Source organism: Copadichromis virginalis, linkage group LG14 (genome assembly GCF_057382275.1).
Source record: "Copadichromis virginalis isolate Kocher_CV1m ecotype Utaka linkage group LG14, C_Virginalis_male_GT1.1, whole genome shotgun sequence".
Lineage (NCBI taxonomy): Eukaryota > Metazoa > Chordata > Actinopteri > Cichliformes > Cichlidae > Copadichromis > Copadichromis virginalis.
Genome location: NC_140631.1, coordinates 11116817 through 11144531, shown reverse-complemented (window position 1 = coordinate 11144531; position 27715 = coordinate 11116817). Strand labels below are relative to the sequence as shown.

Sequence of the window (27715 nt, the reverse complement as noted above, 5' to 3'; positions counted from 1 at the left end):
TGTGCAGAAATTGTTTGGTTGTGCAAACCAATTGTTCCAGCAGCTGTCTGGGTGGCTGGTCTCAGACGATCTTGGAGGTGAACCTGCTGGATGTGGAGGTCCTGGGCTGGTGTGGTTACACGAGGTCTGCGGTTGTGAGGCCGGTTGGATGTGCTGCCATATTCTCTGAAACGCCTGTGGAGACGGCTTATGGTTGAGAAATGAACATTCAATGCACGGGCGACAGATCTGGTTGACATTCCTGCTGTCAGCATGCCAATTGCACGCTCCCTCATTGCTTGTGGCATCTGTGGCATTTTGCTGTGAGACAAAACTGCACATTCCAGGGTGGCCTTTTGTTGTGGGCAGTCTGAGGTACACCTGTGCACTACTCATGATGTCAGATCAGCATCCTGATGTGGCACACCTGTGAGGTGGGATGGATTATCTCAATATAGCAGATGTGCCCACTACCACACATTTGGACTGATTTGTGACCACTGTTTGGGAGGGATGGTTATATTGTGTATCTGGAATGAATTTTAGGTCTCTACGTCCATCCCATGGGGAATGGGAGCAGTAACAAAGGTGTTGCATTTATATTTTTGTTGAGTGTATTTGTCTTTTGTTCATCACTTGTGTGTACGGAGTCTCAAATCAGTTGACCTGGTTCATCGCATAGTTTCATGTTCTTCTTATCTGATCTTCTCAATGCCAGGGTATCTCAGGTGTTTTATGTCTGATTTCCTGTCCTCGAGATAATTCATGTAGCACCTGGGGACAAAACTGGCATGCAGTGTTATAACCTCAGATGTGATTTCAAACCAGAGATTGTTTGATACGGGTGTGAAAATGTGCCCGAGTTCATTTCAGTATGACGAAACCCATCCAGAAAAAGACTGCTTTCTTTTGGAGTAAAACAACTAGTAAAAAGGTCCCACTGCTGTTTGTTTGAAAAGTATAATGAAATACTACTAATTCTTTGAACAGTTTTCATTTCTTTTATTTTTCAGATTTAATAATTCAACTTATTGTGACAGAATGTATAAAAACTGCCCAGCAAATTTAACTTCTTAACATCTAGCTAGAGGCAGTTTTAGACTTAAGACGCATTTTGGCCTAATTTTTAGCAAGTTTTAAAAACTCTTTTGATCACGAGTCACGGCTATTCTACTGATGACTTTTCTACTGATCACGCTATCAAAAACTAATGTGGATATTCAGTCTATTAAATGTCTTTGTGATTCAACTCGGGTATCATCCATCCGTCGTGCTTATCAAGAACCTGGTCGTGGGACCAGCAGCCTAAGCAGAGAAGCCCAAACCTCTCTCTCCCCAGCCACCTCCCTGAGTTCATCCAGGGGAACAAAGAGCCATTTCCAGGCCATTTGACAGATATAATCTATTCAGCATGACTTAGGTTTGCCCCAAGGCCTCTTTCCAGTAGGAAATGCCCAGCGCACTTCACCCAGGAGGCGCTCAAGAAACTGGGAAGTGCTAATTCTCATTCCTGTCGCTTTACACTCTACGCTACGAACCGCTCCGGTGCAACCTATTTCATTTCGACTCAACATGCCCAGCGTCCCTGCTTTTGAAGTTCTGCCTCAGGTCGGTGTTAAAGATCCCACAGACCGGGCCTCTGCCAGATTTTCCAAGTGCACCTTCACTATACGTTTGTATAGTGTCCAGCATCTTTCCCCAACTTACCACCAGTTGATATGGACACCTTTATGGACAAATCACTATTTGCAAAGAAGTCTTATGACAGACCCGCCTTCGGGTCTCACTATTGTTACCGATGTGAGAATTGAAGCCCCCCTTTAAGAATCACCAGATGACTCTAGACCACTTTGGTATACAAACCATGGCCGACTCAGTGACTATAAGGTGCCCAGGTCAGCATGTACTTGTACAATTTAACATGTAAAAACATGGTGAAAGTCCTTCACCCGAACATCGTTCTCTGAACCCCTGAACAGGTGACAGGTATAAGATCAGGTTTAAGGTGGTACCGGATGAAAGATTAGTTGGATGCATCTGACTGATGTTATTGGGTAAATAAAATAAAGTATATTAAAATGGACTGAAATCCACCATATACTAAATGTTAAGACATTCATCTCATTGATACTGTATGTGTCATGTATGTCTGTCACCAGAGTGGTAATATGGTTTAATAAGGCTTCATATTCATGCTCACAAGATTGTAAATAAAGTTTTTTTAAATTTAATTGATATATGTGTGTTACTAAATATAGTTCAATATAAAGTTGGTCTGTGGAAAACATCAATACCTAAAAAAATAAACAGCATAGTACCATCAGTATTTCAATAGTTTAATTTTCCAAACAATCACACAATTGTTCAGGTAAAACAAACCTTTTGATTACAGTTCATGTAATTTTACAAGGTGCATGGCTGCTGATTGTATATACACATTACAGGCCATTACTGAAACAAGAAAATATATGTTTTTTTCAGAACAAAGATACTCTTATAGTTTCTTGGTTTAAGCTTTCAGATTGTACAAGCTGAATCAAAGCACGATGAATTTAAAACCGGGACTTTCTCAAAAGAATCCCCAAACAATAGACTGATGCAGAAAATTTCACCTAGCAGACTCTAACCTTAAAAGTGGAGCAAAACTTGCAATAAAAACCAACCATCCTCCAACTTATTCAGTAACATAAAGCAGAAAGCCACTGAAGGTGTTGTAGTAGCTTTCATCACAGAGATAGCAGCCACTGCTTAAGGTAACAGTCACCATGTCTCCAACTTTCAGGTGCATGGCCACAACTATGGTGGCGCTATCTTCTTGGTCATTGGTATTAAACTCTTTGGCTCTTGCCATCACTTTATTGTTAACCTGCAGATTGGCACAGGCAGCCAGCATGTTGCCGGGAGACCCTGCGTCACTGAAGATGGTGACTGCGAGACTGTAGACGCCTGAGAAAGGAACGGTGAAGACGCCAGTGTTCATGTTGTAGGCTCCGCCCAAGTTAAGGAAGGCATTTTTGTAGATGACGACCTTGTTCATTTCGCTGAAGGGGCCGTAACACTTAAAATTCTCATCGCTGAATAGAGAGAAAGAGAAGGCAACGCGGCTGGCTGGAAATGCAAAAGGGAGGTGGTGTGTTAGCAGTGCAAAAAAATCTGCTTTTGCTGTTATGTCCTTTATAATTGATCACTTACCTTCAACCACCCTGAGACTTTCTTTTGTCTTTTGGAAGTCCTTCTCCAGCTCAGTCATGCTCTTGTTAAAGTAGGTCTTCAGCCTGTTCACCTCTTGCACCATCAGGCAGCAACCACAGGAGAATTTGTCCGTGCTGCATGCTGAACACAAAGACACATTAACACACTTGCAACAGAGAATATATGAGCACACACTTTTTGTGCAGTCACAGTTCCTCACCACTGCCTGCGTTGGGGTCGGGATCTGGAGCAATCCGGACGGGTCCGTTCCAGGAATATGCGTTTTGAGCAAACGCTGCATTCAGCAGACACAGCAGTACAAGAGCTGTGGAGAAAAATGTGAAAGAGATAAACCAATTAAGAAAGAGAAAGCGCTACTTACTAGATACCTGTTTTGTGTGTAAACGTAGGCTCACCTCTCATGCCGACACTAAATGATGGCAGCTTCATGAATGAATGAAAGGTAAGAGAGACTGATGAGCTCAACAAGAGTCATGGATATATATTTTTCACAGCGCTCCTCCCTTATTGCCTTCCAACTTTGACAACGCCCCTTGTTGGGTTTTTTCCCTGTCCTTTTTACCTGTGCAACTGATAAAGCTGTATCATCACCACTTGATCTCAGCTTTAAAAATCACACAGAAGCAGGTACACACCCTGACTCTAAGGCTTTGTTGTGGATGCCGGTGAGGTGTCATCTATCATCTGGAAAGAGGTGTCAGTGTGTTCTCATTAGCAGACAAGGTGTAAAGTGCTGGTTGATAGTCTAGTGTACTTTTCTATGCACAGTTCTAACCTGCCTTTACAAAAGCACTGTCATTTTACATGCTTGTGCTTTCAGTGTGATAGATAAGTTGACATATTTTTGGTCCAACAGAAATGTGTTAGAAGGGCTCTATACACATGGCAGGTAGGAATGATTTCCTGTGTCATTCAGTGGTGCTTTTTGGTAATCTCAGTCTCTCACTGAACGTGAGAATATATGTATATAGTAGGAAGACTGGAGCAACGTTCTACACTGCAGGCTTATACTGTGTATATTATACAGTGTGGTGCTGTGATCATTTTTACATTAGGAAATAATCTGTGTAGATTAGAGTGAAATGAAAAGGTGACAAATGAAGCTGCCAGTACTCGTAGTTTCACATGATTTGTTACATTGTTACAGCATCTTAATTAGCTACAGAATGTATTCAGAATTTTAAACACCAATAATATATTTTAATGCTGCACTGTTTGTTGCAATTTAGGACATGATTAAATCTTGCTTTAGTCATCCATCCGCTTCCGCTTATCCTTTTCAGGGTTGCTGGTACGGACCAGCTGTCCCTGGATACCCTGGACAGGTCGCCAGTCTGTCGCAGGGCTAACACATAGACAAAGACAACCATTTGCACTCACATTCATACCTATGGGCAATTTAGACTTTCCAATTATTCTATCCCCACTAAGTGCATGGCTTCGGACTGTGGGAGGAAGCAAGAGGACCCACGCAAACATGAGGAGAACATGAAAACTCCCAACAAAAAGTGGTGTAATTGACCTCAGGACCTTCTTGGTGTGAGGTAGCAGTGCTAATCACCATGCCACCATGCTGCCCGTTATTTAGAAAGCATCCATCCATCCTATCAAATTTAAGATAGAGGGTTGACTCAAGTGAGTTGTCTACTAATTGGATCAGTTCTTGGTCCTCCAAGGCATCCTTGGGCAAACACACATACCCCCAACGTAACCCTTGATGAATCTATTAGAGTGTGTGTAAATGTTAGACACAAAGTACAAAAATAAAAGTGCAGTTTGTGTGTGTGTGTGTGTGTGTGTGTGTGTGTGTATGTATATATATATATATATATATATATATATATATATATATATATATATAGTGAATGATACGTAGACTCTCTGACTGCTCAACTTGAGGAGTAGTAAGCCAGTACACAAGTATCATTTGATTTGGGCAAGAGTTGGATTACACCCTGCGCTGGTTGCTAGGCCATCACAGGACTTATTGGGAATTTCATTGGTGTGGAATAGCATTTATTTCAATTTATCTTTTTATTTCACAAAGAAGATAATGATTATATATCCTCTATTTTCCACTCAAATTGTGAACAGCACACTATGCTAGTACCACCGTTACAACTTTGCTTTATTTGTTACAGAATGGATCAAAAATTATAACAAAGGCAACTGTGTTTTTTTAAAGATCTGATTTATTTCATCATTTTTATAGGCTTGACAGATTTCACAGACAAGTAATATAACATTTATAACTAAATCAAAATCAATAACAGTTATAGCCAAGACACTTCAACAATCTAAAAAAAAGATACAGCTGTAGTAATTCAAGGGTTAATCCACATAAGAGTGTTTAAGAAACATCTCTTCAGCATAATGACATACAATCTCAGAAAGAACAAAACAAGTCACTGATGTCACCATAGAAAATTTTCATCTAGCAGGCTTACATTTTGGCTGTATTAGGCAAACGTTGGTACAAAGCACACTATGCCAACTTAATCAGAAGCATAAAGCAGAAAACCAGTGAAAGTGTTGTAGTGGTTGATGTCATCGCTTAAGGAGCATCCTTGGAGCAGCCTGGCAGACAGCTGGTCCCCGGCGTTCAGCTGCACAGCCACGACAACACTGGTGCTGTCTTCAAGGTCCTGACCACTTCTTTCAATGGCTTCAGCCACATTTTCGCCGTTAACCTGCAGAGTGACGCAGTTGCTCAGGGTTACGCGAGCAGAGCTGTAAACCGTGACGGAGAGGCTGTAGACGCCGGAGCGGGGCACGGTGAAGATGCCAGTCTCCACATTGTAGCCGTCTCCCAAGTTGATGAAGACATGTTTGTACTTAATTATGCTATCACTGGAGAAGGGGCCATAGGAGACCATGGCTGAGTTGTTGTTTAGAGCGATGGAGAAGGCGCTGCGGCTTCCTGGAAATGCAGAGAAGAAATAGCTTAGCGAAATGAGAAATCTATCAGCTTCGACTTTTAGTTTATTGGCCACTTGATGTCACTCACCTCTCATATTGTTGAGGATCATTTTGGAGCTCATGAGCTCGTCCTTCAGTTTGTTAATGCTCATGTTAAAGAACTTCTCCAACCTGCCTATTTGTTTCTGCATTAGACAGCAGCCACACGACGCCTGGTCAGTAACACACACTGCATACACACACAAATGAGTAGGTTTTCAGGTAAAAACATGCAGAGCTATATTGAGACATGAATGCAGACCTTCTTATTTAACAGCCTCTCACCTTGGCTTTGAACGGGGGCTTGCTGCGGTACATTCTCCAAAGGTCCAAGCCAGGAAAACTTGTTGTCCTGACCGAAAGCTGCATGCAGAAGACACAGCAATACAATTGCTGGAGAAAAAGAAGGGCATCAGACATCTTTGTTATTTTGAAATGTTGAACTGACTCTAAACCACTACTATTTTCTACCTTTTTTCAATTTGTGGAATTGACGAGCTTAATTGGAGACATTCAACATCCCAAAATGTAAAAGATTATTCTAATATACTTTTCATTTTCACATGGTTTAGTTTCCTAAATGTAAAATTCTAACACACAGTCTTTAGTCCTTTTTGCCTACTAGAGTCTGAATATTTTGAACCTGAGCTAAATCCATTAATGTTCTTTGCAATTAAAAAATCTTCCTCCAAAATCTTATTTCAATGTAGATACAGCGTCCATCTAGTCTCACCTCTCATGTTGATGCTGATATATGGCAAATGATGATGCTTCTGAAGGGTGGAAGTTTGTACTGACTGATCATGACACGAAAGTAATGGATATATAGTTTTCTAAAAGCCCCTCCCTTGTAACCTCTTTTCACACGACTCCTCCTCTCTCTTTTTTCATTGTTGTTCATCCCCTTTCCCTCTGTGACTTTATAGCTCAAGATTAATCTGTTTTTTTTTTTCATCACTAGAGGCTCTCATTTTCTCAAATCCACACATTGACAGACAGCTTATGTGTGAGTGCTGCTCCAGGGTGCCTTGTTTGATGTTACACACATATCTTTGCTATGAGCAATTTTTTTTTCTAGTCAGATTACTAAACATTGTTTTTGCACTCTCCATGTTCATGATTGAGTTAAAAACAAACAACAAACCTGCCTTTTTGGAAGGATAAACTGTGCTGATTGTAAGCAGGATTTATTTCATTAAGCTGCTGCTGAGATCAGCACGACCCTCTGACTGCCAGTAGTCCTACATGGAAGCTCACCTGCATGTTGTTAGAGTCAGGTAGAAAACAGCAATGCTTTGAGGTAAATCCTAATGCCAATGCTAACATATTTATGATCAAACATTTCATTAATCATGTACACCATCTTACCATGTTAGCATGCTATCACTTTCTAATTAACCTTATAGGTAAAGTACAACTAAAAGACATTCATTCTTACTTATGCTGATGAACTATTTCAGTCCAGACCAATTTGTTTGGGCGGATCAATATTAGAGTGCTGCACCACTATAAGCTGTTGAATTATTTAAATAATTATATGCTGTGGACTATATACTTGGTCGCTTTGGAATCACATGATTGATACCATTGTCATGACTGTGTGGCTGTAATTTGCTTAGTAGAAAGACTGAAACAGAGGGAAATATGTTTAATTATGTTTGAAGAGGTCTATGCAAGCCATAGACAAAATAAAAAAAATCTTTTGCTTTCTTTGCTGAAAAACAGGCTATTCAGTAAAGAGGGCCAATGTGGAGATTTTGATGGCAGAAAAATTAAGACACGTGTAAGCCCCGTGTGACTCAACACAGAACCTGTACGAGCTGATTGGGTGGCCAGTGGTCACTGCGTACCTGCTTAATGCCCAGTAGAAATCTGTATTGAGGCACACAAGTAGGAATACAGTGGAACCACAGTGTGTCTCATGTTTAAAGCCTTTCTGTTAATCTCTGCTAATTATCTGCTTCTGATAGCTTTATACTGAGCAAACAGGGGTATTGCTTTCTATGCTGAAATGAAAGCTTATTAGTATTTACAACAGCTGAATGTTGTATGAAAACACTCATTTAAACTGTAAACAACCCATTAAATTACAGTCTACCTCCAGATCGGAATCACTGTATTTAAAATTCAATGCTCTTCTTTATAATGATCATGTGTATTAGTGCATTACAGTAACTTACGATTCACTTTCCCCTTACTTTTGGCAGATTGGTTTTACTTGTCTGCCCTAATGCTTTTTCATGTGTCACCTGCAGACTTTCTTGGGCTTTCTTTGACCTGTGATGAATCTAAGAATAATAAAACTACTGTACTTTCTTATGCACAAAAAAACTACTACTCCACAGGAAGAGATTGTTGACTTGAATCCAGACTAATGTAGTTTGCGTGGAATTTAATCCAAAGAAAAAGTAATGCAAATCCAAAAAAATGTCCTTCCTGCAGCTTGACCTTGGTTCAACTTGCAGCAGTTTCCAACTATGTGAGTCTCAGCTAAATAAACCAAACCAAAAGTTCAAAAAGGATAAGAAACTCTAAAGAAGTTAGCGGCCATTTGCATGCTCGAATCTCAAAGTACAACTTAGTGGCTCAAATGATGTTGCTGGAGACAGCATAGTTTAAAAAGCAGAATCATCCTGTTCCTAATCTCTGCTTGAAGTCTCAAGAGAATATTTGCAATTTTAGCATGAAACAAGAGAGAAGAAAGCAGATAAAATGAAAGACCTCTGCTTTGTTTTTTTGATACTTTTTAGGATATCCATCCATCATGACTGATAAATATCAACCACTAAATCAATTTACAGCTTTCTGCTGTTAATTGCACAGGTTTAAACAAAACAATTTACACTACTGTTACTTCAGATAAATGTGGATGATATTTAAAGTTTATCAGTGAGGTTTAAGTTTCCACAAATCCCAGAGCAGCTTATTTTTCCTTAACTCAGTCAGTAGCATACAGCAGAAAACCAGGGAAAATGTTCTCTGTATTCTACTGCCACCTAACAGTTAGCCTGCAGATCAGTCACCTTCATCCTGTCAATCAATCAATCAATCAGTCAATCAATCCATCCATCCATCCACTTTGTTCATGTAAGTAGGGAACCTTCTGCTTACAGTAAGGTTAATAATGGAGTTCCACAGGGTTCTGCACTAGGACCAGTTCTGTTTATATTATACATGCTTCCCTTAGGCAGTATTATTTGTATCATTTTCTGTATCTAAATTCAGATTAAAATAACAGCTGGCAAAGAAGTGAGATATGGAACTCAACAAAACATTTACCTCACAGCAGGTGCGTTTCCTAAAGTTGCATCTTTTTTCTAACCATATCTAGTCTCACCTCAGATAATCTTGCTAACAGCACGCCAACATGTGCACCTCCCAGGTCTTTTGTTGTCATTGTAGGTCAGGTATCACCTCTCCTCTGGGCCAAAAAAGGTGAGTGTTTTTACTTTGTGTCCACAAGTACATGCTTAGTCATTTTGCACTGAATATACTTTTGTGGTCATATTAATGATTGCAACACTAGCGTCACCAGGTTTAACCAATAATGCTGTAGTATATTTATATGAGAACAGTGCCATTCTAAAGCATATGTTGTTATCTTAGAAGGCTGGGATTTGTATCTATTTAGCGTGTCCAACTTTTTCAATCAGGGCGGGGTTGCAACAAACTGTTGCCAAAACATGTAAAATGAGCTCTTCCTTGTTCTCCTGTGAATAGTGTTTGATTACTAACTAGTGCAAAGCAAGATATTTTCTGAATATCTGCACTGAGAGAGAAAAGACTTACACAAGAGTTTCCTTCGGAAAAGTAACAAGTCAGTAAGGAAGAACCAGAGTTAAGGCTAAACAGACCAAACACAAATCAGGACTTTTCAGCTCATCGTATCTGTGTGTGGAGAAAGATTGAAATAAATATGGGAATACTAAATATATTGTAAGTGCAGAATGGAGGGGAAGCTCTAGGCATAAAGGTCAGTGAGATATAGAGAAGATCAGCATTATATTGGTTATGTGTTTGGTCACATAAGAAGGAAGAAATAGACCCAATGCGCTATAAGATACAGTCAGTCAACTCATTTAAAAAAAAAAAATGCTAAAACAGATCACAGAGGTATGTGTTGCAAGTTTATTAATCTTTTATTTACTTACATAGACATATTAAAATTAATTTATATTACATGAATCATGGTTGGTGCAAAATCATTATGTAAACAAGAACTGACTGAACTAGTTCTCTCCAGAGCAAGAAGGCATCCTTGACATCCTTTTTAAAAACCTTAAGCTGTTACATTCTTGCAGCCAGATAAACATCTTTAATCAAAAACATCAGATAATTACTCTTGTGCACATCAGTCTAATTGGCAAATGGTTACTGTAGCACCTACTCTTGCCCAGAATCTGAATCCTGGGAACAGAGGGCCAGTGAACTGCTGCTGGTGTCTGTGGATGAGGGTAGCCTGGTTTTGGGTGATGCTGTAAAAGGCCAGAATCCCTGCATGCTGGTCCAGGTAGATGCCGATCCGTTTGGCCTTTGGTGCACCCAGCAGTTTTTCCTGGTTATTGTGCCAAAAGGAAAATCCGCTCCCAGACCAGTACAGACTCCAAGACAGCTCATTGTGGCCCAAACGGCTCTTGTCATCATTACTCTTGCGTTCTATCTCTTTGTAGGAAACTCCGATGGTGACCTGCATGATGGGAGTGAGGAAAATAAATTCAGTGAGGGGCACAAATGTAAGAGTCGTTTGCTAATCACTTTAAAAAACAAAAAACAAAAAGGGAAACAACAGAACTTTAAACTACAAATTGAGACCATAAGATGACTAAGAATATATTTATCAAGGTCATAAATAAATTCAAAAGTAGGATCAAATTTTCATAGATTTTTATACAATGTTACTTTTTCTTTTGCAATCAGAAGAGTCGCCCCCTGTTGGTTATTAAAAGAGCCTGTTTAATGCACAAGTGCATTAAACAGGTTTTCAGAACTGGAGGTCATGTGGCTCTTTTTTAAAAATAACCTACAAAAATAACATATGACAAATATGTATGTTGAACAGATTGTGTCTTTTAACGAGCGCAGCCGTGACTAATAGAAATGTCAGTAATTTTTGTATTTATAGCACTTCTGTCCTTAGGGCCTCTCTGGTACTCTAATACAGTATGACTTGGCATAAACTATGATGCAACTCTGTGCATTGTGTGAGAAAATGAATTACTTTCCAGGCAGAAAGTAATTGAAATGATTGGTTTCCTTTGAAGTTTCTGTATACATGGATTCCATTAGCCAATTAAAATGGAGCACAAAGGGCAGTTCCCTCTATTACCAGACTACCTGTGTAGACAAATGCTGGCTGCATGATTTAAATCCTCAAAAACATTTATTTTAATTAAAATATATAAAACTAAAAATGCTTTATAGCCAAAACCTATCCTAAAAGGAATGGTAGGACATAGAATATTGATTTAAGCCTTCTTTAGTCAGACTTACTATTGTGAGACTTCTATTTTGCTTTTAGGTCTGAAGACTTTTATGGCATTAGAGTTCTTTCATAACCATTACTTAGCACTGACTGGGCAAACAAAGCATGTTAACTAATTCTACGACTCAAACAGTTACAGTTGAAAACACACACACACACACACACACACACACACACACACACACACACACACACACACACACACACACACACACACACACACACACTTAATCATATCCAAGCACCTTCTGGCCAGTCCACTCCACCTCCCAGTAATAAGGGCTCCCTCCCAGCGGCTCTTTGCAGAGAACCTGTCTCCAGAACTGGAATCGATCAGGATGGTCTGGTGGGTTCAGGTTCTCAGCCCGCATCGTTGCCTTACGATTGCCATCCGACAGCAGAATGTGGCGATACACTGTGTTGGGGTCCATAGTGGGTTCGAAACGAACTAAAGAAAGAGGATTTGTCATTTTACCTAAGACTGGAACAAACAAAGGCTTCGATAAAGGGGTCTGTATTCTGGAGTACAAAAGACTTACATTTTATGAGTTCATCTCGAGTTTTTGGTTCTGGTTTCATAAATCCCACTGATGATACAGAAGCTGTTAAGACAGAAAAAAAATACACCATTGTAAAAAGGAAAAGTAACATTTAACCCCAAGATACTCTAAGAGGTATCTGTGAAAGGTCAGGTGAGCAAAGCTGTCCACAGCCAGCTTTTATCTCCTACAAGACGGGGTAACTGCCTGACGTGGATATCGTCAATGATAATGTTTGTGCTTTTACCTTGACGTCGAGGAGCAGGCAAGGGTGGAGGTGGGGCTGAAGCTTCATTCACAGAGAGAAGCAACAAACAGAACAGTTAAACTAAAGCATATCTAAACTCTATGACAGCCAACATTAGAGAAACCCTTTCAAGCATTACCTTGAATGTAAGCAGAACCACCAGACCTTGAAGGCAGAGGCCCTGAGGTGAAAAAAAATAAAAACAAGAGTAAAATATGAACTCAGTGTTTTTTCAAATGCCACATTAAAGTATATTCTGTGTGTGTGTGTGTGTGTGTGTGTGTGTGCGCGCGCGCATGTTTTACATTGAGGTCGCAAAGGTGGCAAGGGTGGAGAGTCTGTTTTCATTTCATACACTACAGAAGAAAAGGGTTTACATGTAAAAAGGTGTCCTTTCCACAGTCAAAAGCTAACAGTCAAAATAAAGCTCATTTGTGCTTTTATTGGACTGGTATTTAACGTACCTGTACTTTGGGCAGGAACCTGAGCTGGTAGCGGGTCTGCAGGTAGTGGGCCTGTTGGTACTGGTCCCGCTGGTAGCGGGCCTGCTGCTTCCGGACCACTGGTAGTCAAAGCCAAGGGGTTATTCACTGCAAAAGGAAAATTTTGACCTTATGTTATTAAGAGAAGAGAAAAGACGAGAAGAGAGTAGAAGAGAAGAGCTGACCTATTGTGATGATTTTTTCCAGGCTGCCTTTGCAGAGATCCTGAACTGACTCCTGCAGTTCTTTCATGACTGAGCGGACTGACGTCACCATGGTTTCCTCCTGCCCAATCACTGTGGCATCAGTCTGAACCAGCGGCTCCATGAGGAGGAAGTTCTTGAGAACAAATACCACAAATTCCACAGTCAGAGACTACAGATCTAGTTTAGCACTAAAATATGTGCACTCCGCTTCACACTCGTTACCTTCAAGAAACAGACATCGTCCTGCATGTCAGCCAGTCTGCTCAGCTCTTCACTCTTCCAGTTGAGCTGTGCAACCTGCTGCTCCAGTCTGTTGAGCTGCCCCTCAGCCTGGCTGCCTAAAGAGGCCTCGTGGGTAGAGAGGAGCTCGCTGACCTGGGTGCCTGTTAGATTCACGTTCTTGGCTAGCTCCATGAATAAATCTGTGCTCTCCTTCTCTAGAGCCTGGACCAAGGCCTGGTAGTGTAGACAAGCAAGATGAGGACATATTGTCACCACAATTTCATATTTTTCAAAGTAAACAAGGATGGCATGAATTAATAAGGTTTTCTACATGCCTTGTCTTGACGTGCAAAATGTGGGAGTTCCTTAATCTTCCTATCCGTCTCCTGGAGCCTCCTCTGTACCTCTGCTTGCATCTGAACAAGCTCTTTCTATACACAAACACATGGACACATACATTGTGAGGCAGTAATGACTGTACTTGAGACTGTACAGGCTATTTGTGATATTGTTACATAGTTTTGCTGGGAATCACTATAACATCAGTAAGGCGCACTTCAGACTTGTTTTTCAAGTCCTTCAAGATTAGCTTAAGAAATGTTTTAGTTACACTTGGAAACTGCATTTATAGTGGTGTATTTCTTTTACCAGCATTTTACTTTAATTTTAAAAGTTGTTTAGAGACCCAAAAACAAATAAACAAAAATAAAAGCAGAGTGAAAATATCACCTGAAATAATTACAATTACACACCTGTCTTTCTTTTCTCTCGTCTCTCGGTTTGACAACACGGTGTCCACTGTGTCCATGCTGGCAACACACCTCACACACACACTCCCTGTCGTCATGGCAAAACAGGTCCAGGGGTTGGCCGTGTTGGTGACAGGGTTTGGGTTCCACAGAGGGAAGCTGTGGGTACACGCTGCCCTTTCGTTGCATTGTATCTGGCTGGACCTCCAAATAGACCGGCATGGATGGTGGGCCGGGGGAAGGAGCTGTGAAGGAGTGCTGCTTCAGGCTGTTGGTCCTCAGCTTCTCCATAGCCTCTGCTAGCAGGGTGCTCTTGGCCAGCGAGGGCCGAGGGTTAAACACCTGCCTACACTGGGGGCAGCTATACTGACCTTTGCTGCCCCCTTTGTCCCAGTGGCTCTGAATACAAGCCAAGCAGTATGAGTGTCCGCAGGGTAGAGTGGCTGGATCCTTCAGGGTTTCCAGACATACTGGACAGGCAAAGCTTTCCTCTTCAGTCCAACCTGAGGCCATGCTCGCTGGGAGGAGATGAGCTTAAACTTTCTTTGTATGGATCACAAAGTTCTCTGTGTGAAGTCACGGAACTGATACTACAGCAAACAGGTCAGAGAAATTAAAGCAATGACACCCAACAAATGACGAGGCTAAAATGCCAGTTCATATGAATCACCTGCTGCTTAAAACATGAAGAAACGGCTCAGGGTGGGGCTGGTTAAACAGGTGGAGTGAGGAGTCTATCAATCTGACATCATGGGTTTCAACAGTTTGTTGGAGCCTCCTAATGGAAAAATGAATTTTGCTACTCAAACGAATTAATTAAGTTTAATCATCCAGTCACATTCATTCTTGCCAGGCAGTCTGCCCATAGGCAAAAAACTGTAAAGAGCGCCTGTTTTAGTCTCCTCTGTAAAGGAAGCGGGCCTACACAGTCCAAACGAGAAGGACTGGTTTTAAAAACCTGTTACATAAACTGACATCATTTGGTGCTTTCCACGTGATTTAATCACTAAATAACGTAAACGTCGTGTCTTAAAACCAAACTTCGGGAGGGGACAAAGAAAGCACAACAGGCTAAGCTTGAATGCTGTGCAATAAGTTTGGCGTCATCACGACGTGGTGAGGGCAACACTGACGCGAGTGAAGCTAGCCGGCGCCATATTGACTGCTGGCAGCCGCCCAGCCGCTGCTGATTCAGCTTTCAAGGTGAGCATTTTCTGTGTTAAAATGACGTTTTACTGTCATACTTGGCACCTTGGTGTGTTTTCTGACATACCGTGAAACACGTTGGGGCTTTGTCATAAGCCAAATCTGAGTGTTAGCTTTGGGGTATGAGCTACTTCAGCTGTTTGGTTTTTGTTTTGATCGCTCGGTCAGTTAGCCTGCGTGCGCTCCTTACTCGTTTTAAAGACACTGAAGATTTTCTCGCCCAAAAAGCCTTCTTTGCATGGGTTTAGTTGGCGATGAGGACGTCTGAACATTGACAATGTCATATTTTATATATATATATATATCGTCATCACTGCTAACAAATGAATACAGCTAGCTAGCTAGCTGTATTCAACCCAAGTTTGGGAGAAACTTGAGCCAAACGTGAACTCCGTATTCGAAGCTAATATATAAAATACGTTTCTGTGTCTTAACAGCTTTGAACAACAGTGAAACGTAACACCGAGATATGACTGTGAGAGCACAGTGACCAGTATTACTGTAGGTAGGTTTGGGTGAGCCTCTGATCTCGGTTAAGCCAGGGTATCTTCAGCCCTGTTTACCCATGTTATCTGATCCCTCACCTCCCCTGCTGGCAGAGACGAGCAGATTTTAGTTCATCTTTCACTTCTTTCAAGTTGGTTTAACTAGCTGATGAACACAACTAATTGACTAATACATTTACGATCATATCGGTATGTTTTGTTTCCGTTTATAGGATGTTGGCAAGTTCTCGGATTCTGACTTGGTCTTGCCCCAAAAGATCATTACAGCTGTTAAGAGACTCTCATCTCTGTGGTTTTTCCGAGATCACATGTGCTGGATGGCAGGGAGCAAGTCACGAGAAAGGAAGGAGACACTCAGAAATAAGTGGAACAGGCACCCACAAGGATGGACCATCCACAGAGACTGTTTATAGTTCAGCACCAGTATCTTTTTGTAGCTTCAATTATAAGCTGAGACAGACACGGTTTGAAAACCCTCTATTCAAAGCCATTTTATTAAACCACCACCATTCTGCCTCTACAAAAACCAAACAAGTGTGTGATCCTGTGCGCACTTACTGGAACTGTTTAGTCAAAATAACCTGCCTTCAGCGCTGGAGAAAACCTTGGGACTTTCACCTGCCTTCTTTTAGCCGCACCAGTAAGATTCAGTGTAGCCTTCTTCAAAGCCATTTAACTCATGGACAGGACTTCGTTAGACCTCTCAGCTTGTCAGCACATAGTCCCTGGACTTTAGAAAACAAGCACAATAAACCACAACTCCCTAGCCTCAGTTTCCACAAAACCATAGCTACTCATCAGGCTGCCACGTGCATGTCAGATACCTGGAGAGATTGCTTATCCCCCGGGAATGAAAACAGATGTCGACAGCACTTGGGCCCTAACTTGAAGCTCTACGAGTTGCAGAAGGGGAGGAAAGAACGAAATCAGAGATGGGCATCCGTCCTGGTCTCCCTCTGCTCTCTTGATGGGGAGCCTGCATTTCTCTTCACCCTGCGGTCCAGCACTCTGAAGGGCAGGCACAAAGGAGATGTCAGGTTAGTGGTAGATTAGAAGCAGGCTATGTCTTAAATCTTACTTATTGGAGTACTTTATGAGTCCTGCCTTTTTTTTCTTTCTTTTTTTTTTTCCCGTCCAGCTTTGCTGGAGGAAAGAGCGATCCTTCAGACAGCGATGTGGTGGCCACAGCATTGCGGGAAGCCAGGGAGGAGCTGGGTGTAAATGTGAGAATAGAAAAGGTGTGGGGCGTCCTGAAGCCACTAAGAGATGCGGTGAGTGGAGCTGTGCTGGTAGAACTCTCAAGTAGAAATGCATATTAAAAAATAATTGACAAAATCATACCATATTTATGTTACCCTAAATAAGCACTTACCACTGTTCTTTTTGTAAATTCATTGTTTGGTTGATAAATAATGGTGAAAAAGGATTATGTGACATTGTAAGAGCTCTGTGTTGATTATTTGGTCTGACCATCTGCCCAAAATACCCAAAGATTCCTTATACAAGTAGATAAAATAGAAATGAGCAGGAATTTCTGTAAAAACCTTCAAAACATTCGAATACCTGAGATAAATTTGAATTAAAAATCTGTTCATGTGTTTCGGTCCAGTCGGGCATGGTTATTGCTCCTGTGCTGGCTAACCTCGGTCCTCTAGAGGAGCTGAACTTCAAACCAAACCCTGGGGAGGTACGATCATCTGCCATTTTCTGTCTGTTTGAAAAGAACAGGGTGAGACTAGAGTTGACTAGTCTCATGTTATTCTTGACCCTAATATATAGTACTGTGCAGAAGTCTTGAGCAACTCCTCATTGCTTTATATTTTGCTTCCAAGGAGCTGGACAATTTTTAAAAATATAATTACTCAAGCTGAATCGAATAAAAATGCCAAAAGTTTGAGAGTCTGTTTCCCGCTTCCAGGTGGATGAGATCTTCACCCTGTCCTTGTCTCACTTGTGTAACCCCCAAAACCGAGGCTACACACACTTCCGCACCGGTGACAAATACGGATACACTCTTCCGGTGTTTAGGAATGGCAAACATCGAGTGTGGGGCCTGACTGCTGTTGCCCTAGACCATACCCTGAAACTCATTGTCCCTCCATAATAGAGCACAACAACTGAACTCAACAACTGAAGGATTATTCTGACAAATATAAGCTTTGCACCAAGTGAATCTGAGCAAATCCAAAATGGTTTAATACAGCCGCTTTTGTTTTGGAAGGTAAATTCCTCTCTTGAATTTATTAGAGTGAGGAAGAAGCTCTTTCTGCTAGTGCACTTTCTGAGCCTTAAATTTGTATGATTGTTTAAAAATGAAAAGCAGGTGTTGGAAGCTTTTCTAAGGAAGAACGTGAACCTGGTGGGTCAACGTTATAATTTTACACCGAGTGATTCTTATTCAAACTCTTTACGTTTTTAGGTAAGTCTTTTAATTATTTCTATAATAAAAGTTACCACCTGGGTTAAAATAAAATCAGTGAGTTGCTTTCTCAGATCAATTATGTCACATGACTGTGAATTGTTAAATGTTTGTCAGGGCAGCAAAGTACCGCTGTGACAGCCTGTTTCCTGTGTTAGCTAACATTAGATCAACTGAAGTAATCGGAGTATTTAGGAGTGATGTGTTGTGTTGAAGAACAATGCAATAAACTTTGTTTTAAACATATTTTCTCTGCATGGTTTATTTAATTTACAAGATTGACATCAAAGCATTAAATAAATACAGCAATTTACAGTAAAACAGTCTGATTCCCGTCGGAGATCGAAAGCTTTCATTTTACTTAGCTGTCTACTTTAAAACTGCATGTGGTCTCATATATACTGAGCACATGTATTACAAACTGTGTTTAAAACTGTAAACCTTTGTTTCCACTAAGGTAAGTAAGGTCCTCGAACGCTCTGGTATTTCCTGCCTGGGCCTGATTATGATCTCAAAGGTAACTGGACTGTCCCAGCTTCAAGGCAGTGAGCACTCCAAGGGGTCCTGTGAGTCTGGGAGAAGGTGGCAGTTGAAGGGCCAGCTGAAGGAAAAGAGATCCAGGGCTTGGCTGCATTGCTGCTCGGCCGAGGAGCAGACTGAGCGGCAGGGTTGGAGGACGCCGCCCTGAGGACTACACTGGGGCAGAAACATCCCACAAACCAGCCTCTGCAGAGGCTCAAAGCACGCCAGCTCCATCAGCACCTGGATGACAAAAGGAGGGGAGGGAGGATGGTTCGATGCCTGGTTTGAAACAGTTGCCAGCTACAGCTCCAGATGTCTGATGAAGCTTTTTGATGTGACTTTTACCCGATACTGTCCCAGGAGGGTGGCCGCTTCTCTCTGGTCAGCAATGGACAGCCAGATGTTGGGGAATGAGGTGAAGTTGTAGCTGAGGCCCCGACACATCTCTACTTCAATGTGCTCACAAGACGAGGCTACTTTCATGAGAGGAAATTATTCATTCAGAGAAACTTACAAATAGAAACCACAAAACCATGTCGACATAGAGGTGAAAAGTGGTAACATTTCTATTTGGTGGTTTTCTCAGAATATGAAGCCATCGGCAATTCCTGTTATTTCAACACTTAAGTTTCTTCCTGCTGCTTTTCATTGGCAGTGGAAACAAAAACTGGCTGTGATTGAGGTCAGAGATAAACCAGACTCACTAAAGGGAGGATAGGTGGAGTTGCCACAGCCCTGTTCATCCGCACCATCGGGGCAGTCGTTCCAGCCGTCACACAGCCACTGCTGCTGAACACACTCCCCTGTGCTGCAGGCGAACTGCCTGGGGCCGCATGTCCCTTTAAAAATAAAAAGGATGTAAAAGAGGTTTATAGAAAGCTAATGCAAAAAAAAAAAAAAGTAATATTAAAGTATGAAAACTCACTGCCCAGCACAGACACAGCCTGGTATGTTACATTGAAGCCACTGTCGGCCACTCCCTCATCAGCCACAAACACCACTGTCATGTGAGGGCCAGAGGAGGTCAGCTCTGGGGGGAAGGTGGTACCACAAAACCTGGCACAAAGGGAGAAGAGACACAAAAGGTACTCCAGAAAACTGGTTGTTTAACTAGCATGAAGGTAAATGTGTTTGTCCTTAGTTACCCTCAGAATTAAAGACTGTGGCACTTCTCACCTTCCGAGGACTCTTCCAGCTCCGGTGCTGACGCTATCATGCACCTCCACATAGTCAAACTCACACACATCCTGAGTCTCCAGGCTGAAGTTTCTGAAGCTCAGCGTGATCACGTGACCCTCCTCAACAGATATATGCCATATACACAACTGGAAAACATCAGATTAGTGGAGAAAACTGCGTGGTGTGGTGTGGCTGTCGGACTGAGAATGTGTTATGCATGTGGAAGTACTTCTGAATCTTTATAATTTTGGTGTTTTCAATTACTATTAGGATTATTTTTCAGTTTGAATGGTTTAGAACGTAACCTGCTGGTGAGGGTAAGGCCCGGGGTGGTTTGGACTTGCCAGGTAACCATACGGCCCAATCTTCTGCCCACCGCATTCTGTGAAAAAGAAAAGCATCTCTTCAGTGGCTCCCTGTTAATCCCAGAATTGAAGTAAATCCTTCTCCGCATATACAAGGTCTTGAATAATCAGACCCCATGTTTTCTTCAAGACCTCATAGTACCATATCAACCCAATAGGGCACTTTGCTCTCAGACTGCTGGTTTACTTGTGGTTCCTAGGGTATTTAAAAAGCAGAAAAGGAGGCAGAGCCTTCAGCTTTCAGGCCTCTATTCAATGGAACCAGCTGCCAGTTTGGACTCGGGAGACAGACACCCTCTCCACTTTTAAGATTAGGTTTAGCACTTTCCTTTTTGTTATATCTTATAGTTAGGGATTGATCAGGTGGCCCTGGATCCCCCCTTAGCTACACTGCAGTAGACTAGGCTAACTGCTGGGGGATTCTCTTGATGCAGATGATGGCCGCCCCTCCCTGATTGTGGTTCTGCTGGAGGTTTCTTCCTGTTAAAAGGGAGTTTTTCCTTCCAACTGTTATCAAGTGTTTGCTCGTAGGGGTTCATCTGATTGTTGGGATTTTCTCTGTTATTGCAGGGTCTTCATCTTCCAATATAAAGCACCTTGAGGTGACAGTTGTGATCCAATGTTATATAAATAAAAGTGAGTTGAATTGTGACCTTTGACCTTTCCTGTTTTAGTTCCATATGTGGACTCTCACCCTTGTGCTTGTGGCTGCAGTTTGCCTCGTCCATCTGGTCGTGGCAGTTTGGATGACCGTCGCACACAGACACAGGCAGCAGGCAGCGGCCGCCGTCGCACATGAACTCTTCTCTGGAGCAGCTTTCTGAGAAAACACAATGTGCTAACTTGAACATTGTTGCAAAACATATACAAGAGTGAACGCTTGTGCTCCCAGATGCAGGCTACTGACTGTGTCCGGGGAGTACCGCCCTGTACTGGGCAGTGAAGCCGTTGCCTGCGATGCTGCCATCAGAGTGGAAGGTGACCCACACCGTACTGCTGTTTGTGTTGGCCGTCGGTGGCGCTACGTTACCACAGAACCTGCAAGGGAGACATTTGTTTTTGATCAGTCTCATTCTTGTTCAGCTTTGGATTGAACTTTGTGCCTGAGCCATGCAGCTATAAATTCTTAAAAGGATTTGTAAGCAGGAAATGTGTTACGTAGTTAGAGGAATTTAATGAATCACGTTACGACACTGTCCAGGACTGTGAGCAAAAAGGTCAACGTGTTGATACGTACAAAATTTCCAAAAACCCTTCAGTACATGGAAACGCTTTCCAATGATGCACGGGCTTTTGGCGTCATCTATCAGCAGTTTAGTGAAACAGCATAATGCTCCTACTCTGATTGTGTATAAAAATGTTGCTTGTGGAAATATGGAGGTGTGAATGATGTTCATAAGAAGGTATGCTTCATGATCGCTGACCTGGTGACCACAGAAGTCTGCTCGATCTGCTCCCGCACCTCCACCCAGTCAAACAGGCAAGGAGAGGGTCCCTCCACAGTCAAAGAGGAGACATGAATCTGGACCAGGTAGGGGGGCGGGACCTGAATCACCCACACACACAGTGAGTTTGGGGGGTAGGACGCAGGGTGATTTGGAGAGCTGAAACTTCCTTCAGTGTCAGTTAAAACACCTCCACATCCTGAGAGGCAGAGAGAGAGAGACCTTGTGTCTTAGGTCAACAAAAAGTATTTTGGGTAGAGAGGCCAGACCTACTTGGTTCAGATGGAGGGATTCTGGCAGGTTGTGGTGCAGCTGTACTGTCCTCTTTACTTCTATTGATAGGGACTGTAGGTAAAGCTTGGGACTGTCCATCTCCTGCATGCTGTAGGCCTGAAGTGGCAGTGGTCAGCACCTGATCCTCCACTGCCTGGTTCTTTATCTCTAAATAAGGAAGCAAATACATCTGGGTCAGAAGATTTTTATGATGTGCAGTGAGAGCACTAGTCATGCTGAGAAACCTTTAAACTCCAGTATCTGTGAGTTCATGGTGTACTTTGAGGTTTTAGCATGGATCCTGGGTTTATGAAATCACTCAATACTTTTAATCAGTTTGAGATTGTGGTAATGAAGCAGCTGATGTGCAGCAGTGACTCACGTGTGAGAATGAGGACCAGCATCAGTCCTAGGGCTGCTAATAGGAGCAGGACAGCAGCAGAGACCACTACCACCCCCCAACCGCAGCCCGGAGCACGCACACGCATCACACACACACCGAAAAATCCCCAGACTAGGCCTGAAAGAAATGCATAGTACATCTGTAATCTCTTTTTCTATGGCGTTATTTTTGTGCCACTATTCTGAGCGCACGTAAAAAAAATTTGCAGGTGCAAGTGTTGCATTTTGAGGAGAAATTTATTTTGAGCAAAGAAAAGCTGAATTTGAGTGAACAAAATTCATTGCTGCGTGCAAAAAATGTATTTCAGTGTTTGCTATTATCCACACACACAATAGCAGCCCCTCTCGCTCAGTTTTTGCACTTGCGCTTGCTCGCAATGTGTCGCTCGCGCTCTCAACATTTCAGCCCGTGCGCGCTCAACTCGTTCTGTACACCGTTATATTTGTGCCACAAAACCAGCCAATCACAGACTTGGATGCAAAAAAAATCTGATTGGCTGTTTTCGTCTCCAACCAGCTCGAAATGACGAAATGCAATATCCCAGAATCCATTTCGTCCAAAACTCAAACGAGGCAGTGGCGCAGGAACACAGAGTGGCAGAGTTTGAAATATTACTCTTTGTGGGTCACAAAACTTTTAAGATATTTTCATGCGAGAATGGTGCTGTGTAAACTTCTAATATCTGCTCGATTTATCAAGACATCACATATTTGCATAAGTGTTCTAACGTTTTTGGAGATGCCTGTTACCCACCAGCTGACCGAATACCTGGACTGGCCATTGGGCATTTACCCGGCATTTGCCCGGTGGGCCAATGGTGATTTTTCATTTTTATGTTAGTTTGTTTGTTTTTGTAATGGTATAAACAATGAAAGGTGGTGGATTAGCCAGCTGGTAATAATCAACTCTGGGCTGGACCAATTACAATACATCCGTATTGAGGGGAAAAGACTTCAGCGAGAATAAAAAAGACACAAAGCTGGAGTTATTCTGTGTCTTAGCTGCCTCTTCTCTCCTCATTCTCCCTCCCTCTCCTGTTGCTACTTCAATCATGAAACTGATCAATGATCAGCTGATCGTCTCTCTTGTTTGTTTATCTCCCACTTTGCGCCAGAAACAGGAAACCAGCGGATGTTGCGCTAAACAACAACAGCAGCACGTTCAAAATTGATCAGCTGTTGTTAGAATTTATTTAAAATTAATTTCTAGTATCAGCTGATGTTTGCTGGAGCCACAGCTGTAAAGCTGGAAACATGAAGGTGATACAAATCATACATATATACCAACAAAACAGTGTACATCACTGTCACAACAGCGTTTGTTTTCGTTCAAAGGCTTTATGGTTTTTCCAATAATACCTGGTGGTGTAGTCGGTGATTTTTTTGTCAGTTCAGCCTTATATATTATGTTTAACCCGAGTTCCCACCCGGTCAGCTGGTGGGTAACAGGCATCTCCGAAAACGTTGGAGCACTTATGCAAATATGTGATGTCTTGATAAATCGAGCAGATATTAGAAGTTCACACAGCTACATTCTAACATGAAAATATCTTAAAAGTTTATTTTGTGTCCCAGAAAGAGTAATATTTCAAACTCCGCCACTCTGTGTTCCTCCGCCACTGTCTCGTTTGAGCTTTGGACGAAATGGATTCTGGGATATTGCATTTCGTCCTTTCGAGCTGATTGGAGACAAAAACAGCCAATCAGATTTTTTTGCATCCAAGTCTGTGATTGGCTGGTTTTGTGGCACAAATATAACGGTGTACAGAAAGAGTTGAGCGTGCACGGGCAGAAATGTTGAGAGCGTGAGCGACACATTGCGAGCGCAAATACAAAAACTGAGCGAGAGGGGCTGCTATTGTGCGTGTGTATATGGATAATAGCAAACACGGATATACATTTTTTGCATGCAGCAATGAATTTTGTTCACTCAAATTCAGCTTTTCTTCGCTCAAAATAAATTTCTCCTCAAAATGCAACACTTGCACCTGCAAACCTTTTTTACGTGCGCTCAGAATAGTGGCACAAAAATAACGCCATATTTTTCCCCCACTTTGTTTTCTTTTTTGTTTTTCAAGAACTGTATTCTGGGAAATGCATTCATTTGGAAATAAGGACATCACTGAAAACTTCCAAACTCACCACGTCTATTTAAAGTTGACATAACCCTGATGACATCACTATGATATGTTTATGGGATTTGTTTCCTTTGAGAACAGCTAAAGAAGGCATCAACTGTACACTTTTTACAACTTGAGTACAATTATCATGAGGCCACATTTACCTATATTTCAAGAAAACTGAGCTTAAGTGATAAAATGATCCCGTTAGGGTAGAGGCACAAGAAGCAGCAAGCTGATTGGCTGACTCACTTGGTCCTGGTGGTTTGATTGGCTCAGGAGTAGAAGAGGCTGTCCTGAATCCCTCCACCCTCTCCTCCTTCTCCCCCTCCAGCTCAAAGGCGGGATTGCAAAAGACATTCTGCGGATGTAAAAATCAAAGATTCACACAAGTGCTGATTTTAAAAAAAGCTTTTTTAAACTCTTCCTCTGCTTTCAAATAAAAAGCAACAAAACACACCTTCAGTTATTAGAACACACACATCTTATGGTTCCATTTCACTACTGGTCGGGTTACATGTAACATTTCATATGACACTGACCCATCATTACCTTCAGATCTGGTTAGCCAGATATCTGACTCCTTTGTGGCTAAATGTCCAGGTATGTTAACCAGCTAGTTACTGTGGAAGTTAGTTTTTGCTACAAAAAAAAAAGGATATTCTAACTGCATCACTGAAAAATTTCAAATTATTTTCTCAGAAGCTTGTGTTAATGAGTTGAAAGTTTGAGATATAAAAATTTGTTTTTCAGTAGTGTAAACAGCTTCTATATGTTATTGATTGTGTCTGATGTTTGCGTGGGAACCCTGCTCTTTGTTATAGCTATAAAGTTAGCCACTTGCTAAAAGAAAAAAAAACAGCAATGAGAAAAAGTTACAGAAACTAAACTATGACCTATGACCGGGTAAGAACTTCTTTGTGAGATTACCAGTGTGCTTAGACACTTTTCTCACATTGCTGTTTTGTAAAAATTCAAAAAAGCAAACAAATCATTATAGTATCATAAGAAATGTCCAGGAAAGAGCCAGAGTTTGCAAAGCCACACAGTGGGCATAGATATATTTGCAGTATACTCAAACAGCAAAAGTTTGTTTTCTAGACGACAAATACATGTTTCAAAGCAGAGGCAGAATGTGCAGGACAATAACTGCCAACATCGTCTCTTAAGCCTATTAGCGGCTCACTTAATGTGCAGACATTTTACACTGGACTACCTTTCTATTCTTGTTTCAACAATATTACCCAGTCTTCATCATCTGAAGTGAAACCCTTAACAGATTAATCTCCACAACAGCTGAATGGCTTTACTCTAAAGGCTGACAGCTGTGGAAAACAAGCTCGACGGCAGCCTTGAGCTGAGATTGTTTTGTCAAACCAAACTACTTAAGCTCTTAAAACTAGATTTTGATATAAGGCCTTTCTACAAATTACTAAAGTCCAAGTGATGCTGACTAAAGCACGAGATCTGAGCCTTTAGAACATTTGCCCAGTTTGGTAATCCAACTACAACCAGGAAAATTGGCGCCGTAGCTCCATAACATATCCGGTTAAAATCCAAAAACATGGGGAGTCAAAATCAACATATCCTACTCACCTTATAAATGTCTGAGGAGTCAGGGTATACAGCGACTTGGCTGAGTTCAGACATCTTTACTCTCTCAGTGCGCTCCTCTTCTTAAAGACTCCAATGTTGTTCTGAAAACATTTGGGATATGATCCTGAAGATATCCTTTTATCCGCGAGGGAATTTTAAAGATGGTCCCCTGAGTTTTCTTGTCATTGTTCACTTTTTTGCCCTGACTGCAAACCTCCACATGAGCTGTGAAAGCCTACAGCGCTCAATCCCCCAGCACAGCACAGTCCTTTGTTTAGACCCCATCAAAAATGGGGCCTAAACACTGCTAGAAATGAGAGAAAAGTACAATCAAATTCCGATCTTCAGCAGTAGAGATGACTGTGGTTGCTGTCTGTCTAGTTTATCGCAGTAATTATTATTATTTTCTTTTACGTGTGTTTGTGTGCCTGGTTAAAAAGGTTTTAGAAACTTGCTCACATTGCTGAGCAAATCCTTGTCAGGTGAGAGGACTGAGCCCTGGAGGAGGCGGGAAGAAGGACAAGGAATGCCAAAGATGGGGTTGGGGTGGAGGTGCGGGGGTCCCTGTTAAATCTCGGTAATCCCCTTAATGATGGTTTAAGCTCCTAAAATGTTTCACTGAAATGTGCACCTGCGCACAGCCGAGTGAGCAAACACACGAGAACGCTGCTGCAGAAACGGAGCAGTCTCAGTCATCTAACACGGATTCTGGGTAAGATGGCACCATAGCAACGACGGCAGCGTTCAGTGTGGAGAAGCAGGAGTGACATCTGATTGTGAGATCTGAAACTGTGTGTTGTGCCAAAAACTGATCATCTGAAAAGAAGTGATTTATGATATTTGTGGGGGTTTTTAAGGTCTAATCTCTTTCTTTTTTTTTTTAATTAAAACATTTAAAAAACAATGTAAAAAAAATTGGTTTTAGTTTAATTGTTTTAATTAAATTGTGCTTTTTATGGACCTTCTGTGTTTTAAATATATATTTTTATTTTTTGGATCAATTATTATTATTATTATTATTTATTCATGTTTGTGTTTTATTATTTTATTTTATTTATTTTTCTGTAATTTTATTCTGTCCTTAATGTTTGGTCAGCATTTACTGTTTCAAAGTGCTTTATAAATACAGTTGAGAGAAAAGCCGATAAGCTGATCATTGATCAGTTTCATGATTGAAGTAGAAACAGGAGAGGGAGGGGGGAGAATGAGAGAAAAAGAGGCACCTCTGCAGCAAAGACACTCAATAACTCCAGCTTTGTGTCTTTTTCATTGTAGCTGAAGTACAGGACAAACTGTTCCTTTTCACCACAATACAAAACTCTCTGAATACCAGATGTTTCTGTTTTTTACAGGACGGTTGGCAACTCTAATAATTAACCTTATGAACAAAATAAAGTTCAACATCATTAACATCATAGCACCCACCCAGCTGTATAGAAACTCCGTCATGCTAGCTAGCACGCAGTACGGAAAAAGTCAGAATAACGAAAATAAACTCCACCTAAACTTGGTTTATATCTGACCCAGAGAGACTGCAGGTCATAACTTCTTACCTGAAGTTCAGTTCACACCGGCGGCTGCCTCGGGTCTCTCTTCCTTCTGTCC

At 41.6% G+C, this 27715-nt stretch overlaps 5 protein-coding genes across 9 annotated transcripts in view; 1 reads left to right on the top strand and 4 right to left on the bottom strand.

Moving 5' to 3' along the window:
- Nucleotides 1-2431: 2431 nt before the first annotated feature.
- On the bottom strand, nt 2432-3621 carry LOC146693524 (complement C1q tumor necrosis factor-related protein 3-like). Its single transcript, XM_085478787.1, has 4 exons — nt 3588-3621; nt 3392-3496; nt 3172-3312; nt 2432-3087 (listed from the first exon to the last, which is right to left on the bottom strand). The coding sequence occupies exons 1-4, from the start codon at nt 3619-3621 to the stop codon at nt 2654-2656; spliced, it is 714 nt and encodes a 237-aa protein (XP_085334913.1). The 3' UTR covers nt 2432-2653.
- Nucleotides 3622-5416: 1795 nt separating this feature from the next.
- Nucleotides 5417-6924, bottom strand: LOC146693523 (complement C1q-like protein 4). The gene is made up of 4 exons (XM_085478786.1): nt 6884-6924; nt 6436-6543; nt 6200-6340; nt 5417-6112 (listed from the first exon to the last, which is right to left on the bottom strand). Exons 1-4 carry the CDS (start codon nt 6888-6890, stop codon nt 5688-5690), a joined length of 681 nt encoding a protein of 226 aa, XP_085334912.1. The 5' UTR covers nt 6891-6924; the 3' UTR covers nt 5417-5687.
- Nucleotides 6925-10264: 3340 nt separating this feature from the next.
- Nucleotides 10265-14901, bottom strand: ftr86 (finTRIM family, member 86). Its single transcript, XM_085479302.1, has 11 exons — nt 14081-14901; nt 13664-13759; nt 13329-13562; nt 13086-13239; nt 12883-13008; nt 12724-12774; nt 12558-12599; nt 12419-12460; nt 12172-12234; nt 11878-12080; nt 10265-10837 (listed from the first exon to the last, which is right to left on the bottom strand). The coding sequence occupies exons 1-11, from the start codon at nt 14588-14590 to the stop codon at nt 10502-10504; spliced, it is 1857 nt and encodes a 618-aa protein (XP_085335428.1). The 5' UTR covers nt 14591-14901; the 3' UTR covers nt 10265-10501.
- A 212-nt stretch (nt 14902-15113) lies between these two features.
- Nucleotides 15114-18454, top strand: nudt8 (nudix hydrolase 8). Of its 3 annotated transcripts, XM_085479308.1 has the most exons (6): nt 15115-15280; nt 15721-15788; nt 16002-16826; nt 16928-17060; nt 17399-17476; nt 17708-18454. In XM_085479308.1, exons 3-6 carry the CDS (start codon nt 16003-16005, stop codon nt 17891-17893), a joined length of 1221 nt encoding a protein of 406 aa, XP_085335434.1. In that variant the 5' UTR covers nt 15115-15280; nt 15721-15788; nt 16002; the 3' UTR covers nt 17894-18454. The 3 variants fall into 3 exon arrangements, with proteins under 3 accessions (XP_085335436.1, XP_085335434.1, XP_085335433.1); XM_085479307.1 differs by lacking the exon at nt 15721-15788; XM_085479310.1 differs by lacking the exons at nt 15721-15788; nt 17399-17476 and having other exon boundaries at nt 15114-15280.
- Nucleotides 18181-27715, bottom strand: part of mfrp (membrane frizzled-related protein) — a 26216-nt gene continuing 16681 nt past the window's right edge. For 2 of the 3 annotated variants that reach the window (XM_085479303.1, XM_085479305.1), the window contains exons 6-18: nt 26111-26417; nt 24767-24875; nt 22375-22512; nt 21993-22160; nt 21699-21918; nt 21182-21312; nt 20969-21094; nt 20215-20291; nt 19907-20055; nt 19656-19786; nt 19435-19569; nt 19076-19206; nt 18181-18970 (exon numbers count right to left, since the gene is read on the bottom strand). In XM_085479303.1, coding sequence (XP_085335429.1) covers nt 18746-18970; nt 19076-19206; nt 19435-19569; nt 19656-19786; nt 19907-20055; nt 20215-20291; nt 20969-21094; nt 21182-21312; nt 21699-21918; nt 21993-22160; nt 22375-22512; nt 24767-24875; nt 26111-26164 — 1794 coding nt within the window. In that variant the 5' untranslated portion in view covers nt 26165-26417 and the 3' untranslated portion in view covers nt 18181-18745. The remainder of the gene's footprint in view (nt 18971-19075; nt 19207-19434; nt 19570-19655; nt 19787-19906; nt 20056-20214; nt 20292-20968; nt 21095-21181; nt 21313-21698; nt 21919-21992; nt 22161-22374; nt 22513-24766; nt 24876-26110; nt 26418-27715) is intronic. The other variant, XM_085479306.1, reaches the window with a different exon arrangement.